A 5,966-nucleotide genomic window follows, 5' to 3' on the forward strand; every position below is an offset into this window, starting at 1 on the left:
CTTCCCAGCTACCACAAAACGTAAGCACAGCTCGCTTGTTCCAACAGCCATGGATCTCATCCCTATCCTTCTAGTTTTAGTCTCTGCATTTTCATCAATCCAGGCAGTCACCCCAGCAAACTCCAAGCTCTTTAGAGAGTACATTGGAGCTGAAGGCAAAGGTGTTCGGTTTTCAGATGTCCCTGTTAATTCCAAAGTCGAAGTTCACTTCATTCTCTCCTTCGCCATTGACTACACCTCATCTTCTTCTCCTTCACCGACCAATGGTCTGTTCAAAGCATACTGGGATGAAGACAACCTTAGCCCATCACATGTTTCAGCAACCAAAGCCCTCCATTCAAACGTCAAAGTATGCATCAGTCTTGGAGGTGATACCATAAGAGGACAGAATGTGTTCTTCAAGCCCAGATCAATCAACTCTTGGGTTAGCAATGCTATCAGTTCACTAACAAAGATAGCTCGAGAGTATGATTTGGATGGAATTGATATAGACTATGAGCACTTCGATGCGGATACAAATACGTTTGCTGAGTGCATCGGTCGCCTTCTTTCCCACCTTAAGGAACAGAAAATAGTGTCCATTGCATCAATAGCACCGTATGATAATGATTCTGTGCAACCATATTACTTGGCCCTGTGGAGGAAGTATGGACATCTAATAGACTATGTTAATTTTCAATTTTATGCCTATGACAAGGGGACAACTATTTCTCAATTCTTGGATCATTTTGAGACTCAGAGCTCTAAGTACAGGGGAGGTAAGGTTTTAGTTAGCTTCGGTACTGATGGAAGTGGGGGTTTGTCTCCTGAAAATGGGTTTTTTGAGGCTTGTAGTAAGCTTAGACATGCGAAAAAACTTCATGGCATATTTATATGGTCAGCAGATGACTCCAAGAAGGCAGGATTTCCTTACGAGAAGCAGTCACAAACCTTCCTGGCCATTACAAAGTGATCATCTGTGTTTCTTCTCTCATGTTGTTGTATTACAAACGAGTGATATAATAAATAAAAAGGATGAAATTGGAATATTGCTACTCTATCCCAAGGGGAATTGTTTAGGTAGACTTATGATTATAGTCTAGATAAATATATATATGCTATACCCCAGAAGCACAAATTGAGAAGTTTTCAACGCGAAACTCAGGGTGCCAAGACTGTCACTGTGCTTACATAATGATTATTGACCAATATTGGAATTTTTAATTTGGAATGAATGGATTTGTTTTATGTTTTATTTCACACATGTTATTTAATCAATATGTTAAATTAATTATAACATATTACTTCAGCATTTTTTTTTCAATTCATACATTTTTTTTCATTTTCCTTCTTTTTTTTTCTTTTAATTTCGCCAATTGTTTCTTAATTTCATTCTCATACATTTTTAACAATTATCCAAGTTGCTTTTGAGTTGACCAAGATGACTGAATCATGTCAAAATAACTTACACGGTTTAATTTTAAACTTGAGTCAGGTAAACAATTAGGTTGAGAGTTTTTTTTGTCTGTTTTATTATTTTTTTCTTAGTTTCAACCTCATTTTTTTTTATCACTATGCCATATTACTTTTGAATTGGCTAAGTCGACTAGGTCACGTTAGAAAAACTCTCACATAATTTAATTTTAAACCTATGCTAGCAAGAAAATGGTTCCTGAGGTTTTTTTTTGTTAATTTTATATTTTTTTTCTCAATTTCATTCTTAATTTTTTTAATTAGTTGACATAGTTGTTTTTAAATTGATCAGGTAAATTGAGTTATGTTCAAACAATTCTCACATGATTTAATTTTCAATCCAGGTTAAATAAAAAATTAAAAAGTTTCAAGGTTGAATTGTTGAATCAAGTTTAATAATAATATCAAATAATTTTTTATGACCTAAAAAGTTTTTATTACATTCAAAGAAAAATTTGATCCAACCTAAAGCATAATATATATATATATATGCTTGGAATGATCCCTCATTTTCTTAATAACATTTAATTTAGTTATTATGTGAATAATTATTTTCTATCATGTCCTTCAGACATATTTACAAATAACTCCCCTGGTCTAATATTTTTGTTTATGAATTGAATTTTAATTTTGCTTTTTGCTATATATTATCAATTACAAATGATATTTCTTTTTAGATTAACTTTCAACTTATTATTCTTTAACTTTAAAGTTGAGTGTCTTATTCTTACTTGAAAGTTAATCACGGAGAACCATGAGATTGGATGAATAAGTTTTGAATAAATAAAAAAAAAAAAACTTCATGGAGAAATAAAAAAAAACCCTTATGACTCATACTTAAATATAAAATATCAAACAAGATGAATAAAATATAAATAAAATGATCAACTTATAAAAGATATGCATGAAATAACATATTAAAAGAATGTAGAGATAAAGATATCAAATACAAGTATTTATCTTCGTTTGGCCATACCCACCTACTTTCAGTCCTCAAGCACAACTTAGATTCTCCCAATCCAATATGTATTTTTACTTATATAAGATGATAGACAAAGCTTTTCACATCAATTCTTTTCCTTGGCTCAAGATCAACTCATTAATTATAATATCAAGCTCACTACAATCAATTTTTATAAAAAAATAAATAAAATAAATGTAACTTATATTAGTTTCACCTTAAAGAAAATGATTAGATTTCTAGAAGTTTGGGAGGAGTCTGTCACCTCTGGGTTTATTATTCCAGCTTTAGGTCGAATCACAAATGATTATGATCACCAGAAGAGCAAATCAATCAAAGTTTAAAACAATATTTGCAAAAATTAAACTAAGGTAACTTGATCATGGTGTAATCTTTGCACTTTTGAAAATAATGTTTAAAATATAGATTTCTTGATTTAAGGATCATATAAATCTCATTTCTATGCTTGTATTATCCATGATAAGGAAATTTAGTTCAATGTTCTCCCATCTAGATTAATCATATGCTAGATACATAATTAAATACTTTCAAGTATAATAATCTCTATTAGATTAAATTAGTTTGTTAGTCCATCAAAATTAGAGTTGATAACCCTAGGAAAAACAATTTCTCTTTTTGTATAATGATAAATTAATTCTTAAAAAAGCTTATAGATAGGAAAAGAATAATAGATACCAATAGAAATTATAAATTACTTACCAACTTTTCTTTACTATATGCTTATCAAAACATATTAAGAGTCACAGGATAAGCTTCCTCCATCTAAGATTTAGTGTTGTTGAGCTTTATATAATAATAATCAACATAATCCAAAGCTTCAGATATAATAGATAAGTATAGTTTGTTACCAAATATGATAACATGAATAGATAAGCTCATGTTTCAAAGCTAGATACCAAAAAGCTCTAGTTATTAATAATTGATGGATACATATAAGCTTAACATACAAGATAAAAAATAACACAAGCATATCATTTATATAATCATAAATATAACTTTCACACAAGCATAACTTTCTCCTTCTTTTTCATCAATAAACAATGAAAATGGGTTCAAAACATAACATATAAATACAAATGCTATTACATAGCCAAATAAAAAGATAGATAAATCCAAATATATTAATGAAAATATGATGCATGATAAATTAAACTAGAATGAACAAAAAGCAAATACAGAAGCTTGCAACAATGTTGAGAATAAGATTGTAAATTCTTTTTCATGTAAAAAAAAATATAACATTCATGGTCTTCTTAACTATACCAACTTTTTCATGAACATAATGTTGAGGCCTTCAAATTATTTCAATAGTTGTCTAATCTCCTTTAAAGCCTCAGTCTCTTGCCAATATATTTTTCATTAATATCTTTCAAGTCTCTATATTCTTAATAGTCTTTATCCTTTTTTATTAGTAACATCAATAAGAGCTTTATTAACAAAATTTAATAACCCATAATGATATGCATCTTTAGTGACATCTTAATTTATCTCTTATGTATTTATTATTCCTCAAGTAATTGTTAAAGATCTAGATGCCAAACACATTACTTATCCTTAGGTACTTAAAGTTATCTGATTAGTACTTAAAAGTGTATTTTTATCATGATTTTATATCATCATTTTGCACTTGAAGTATCAATAACTCCTTAACTAAAACATGTTTTATAATAATATATCTAATAATATAAGATACCTTTAATTTATGGTAAATGTTCATTTTAAATGCAGGTCTATCACATAAATGAAAAGATTGATTGATGAATTTAAAAACTAAAATTGGAAGGATAAAGAGATGGCTAAACTTATAAAAGAGATGTCCGAGCAATCCAAACTGGAACACTGTTCGGTAATTCGGTCATATTTAGAGTTGTAGATCTCAGATTTAGGTCTATTTTATATGGATGGAAAGGTAAGACATAGGCCTACAACTTTCATATGGAGCCCAAGATCTAAAAAGGCCATTTTCAAGTCCAAATTGTAGCAACAACAAAGAAGCCCAAATCTATCCTCCAACCCGAGCACTGTTCAGTATTATGGCCATATCTGGAGTTTTAGAAGTCCAAATGAGCTGAAGTTTTTACACAAGAAATCTGAGATGATTTCCTACAACTTTCATGTTTTCAAGTGGCTCTAATTTTGACATTATCAATGATGTTTTGGGCAGACAAGAGAAGATAAGAATTGTCAACAAGTTAAGAGTTGGCCACTTACTCATCAATTAGTCATCAAATCAATAGTTCCCAATTTTGGCCTATAAAAGGAGACATTTTCCATGCATTTTAGGCATCTTGGTTTCCAGATCAAGATCATGCTCTTTTGTGTTAACATAAGCTATAATCATGAATGCTTGACAAGATTTACAAGTATTAGCATTAATCGAATAAGATGACTAATGTAATCATGTTAACAATCTATAATTTGATTAGAACCTCCTTTGTGTGTGGTTTTCAATTGAATAATAAGAGTTTATACTATACTTGTTTGACATACCATTAATGGAACCTCTAACCTTGACATTTGTTATTATCATTGTTTAATCCTTACATTAATATTCGATCTCAAAGTTCTCTTCTTCTTGTTCTTCTCCTTCTTTTTCTTTATTATTATTATTATTATTATTGTTGTTGTTGTTGTTATTGTTGTTGTTGTTGTATTATTGTTATTTATAATTTGTACAATTAACCTCCATGTGGTTCGACCCCAGTCTTGCCGGGTTATTTATTACTTCGACACTCCTATACTTGGGAGAAGACATTAATCTTTTAATTGTGTTATTATCTTAACAAAAAAATTCATACCTATATTTCATAACATTCATATCACAAAGTTTGATCCTTTATTTTTCAAAGATAAGTAATAAAACACAATAGGCTAAGAAATTATAGGACAAACCACATTTTATTAAGACAATACATCGTAATGACATCAATTTCGTGACCAAACATCAATAAAAAATGATATTAGATGGAAACCCTTTAAGTTCAACCCAACAATTGATCATGTAAATTTGAGATATATTAAAAAATTTAGAACCAATATAATCATTCATGATTTTAAGTGTACATATAATATCAATGCCATCAACTCTACTTGAAATAAACAAATCTTCGTTGCCACCATAACCACAAGTATGTTAATACATAATTATTTAATCAAAATAGGGTTTTAAGACATGTTAATTGATATAAAATCGTTTAATACAACATGATCAAACCATTTCTTAAAATCTAAGTCAAAGTTTTGAAAACTTACTATTCTATATTGAACAACACTACTTCTTAAGAAATATTTTTCATAGCTTTTTTTATGCTTATTACTCATAAACATCCTCTTCTTACTTGAGCTAGTGACACGACTAAAAGGTTGATGTCTTCTCCCAAGTGCAGGAGTGTCGAAGTAATAAATAACCCGGCAAGACCGGAGTCGAACCACAGGGAGGTTAATTGTACAAATTATAGACACAATTATAAGCAACAATAATAGCAATAATAACAACAACAACAATAGTAATAGTAATAATAATAATATTAAT

At 29.5% G+C, this 5,966-nt stretch overlaps 1 protein-coding gene across 1 annotated transcript; it reads left to right on the forward strand.

Annotated features, from left to right (window-relative positions):
• The first annotated feature begins 12 nt into the window (after positions 1-12).
• LOC105117882 (chitinase 2-like) lies at positions 13-1,039 on the forward strand. The gene has a single exon (XM_011015679.1). The coding sequence runs from the start codon at positions 50-52 to the stop codon at positions 950-952; it is 903 nt and encodes a 300-aa protein (XP_011013981.1). The 5' UTR covers positions 13-49; the 3' UTR covers positions 953-1,039.
• Positions 1,040-5,966: the final 4,927 nt, after the last annotated feature.

This window comes from Populus euphratica, unplaced genomic scaffold, assembly GCF_000495115.2.
Source record: "Populus euphratica unplaced genomic scaffold, PopEup_1.0 scaffold1570.1, whole genome shotgun sequence".
In the NCBI taxonomy this organism is placed as follows: Eukaryota; Viridiplantae; Streptophyta; class Magnoliopsida; order Malpighiales; family Salicaceae; genus Populus; species Populus euphratica.

Bases quoted from the DNA above. Each gene is read 5' to 3' on its own strand.
- LOC105117882 (XM_011015679.1), top strand. From the start codon at position 50: ATGGATCTCATCCCTATCCTTCTAGTTTTAGTCTCTGCATTTTCATCA.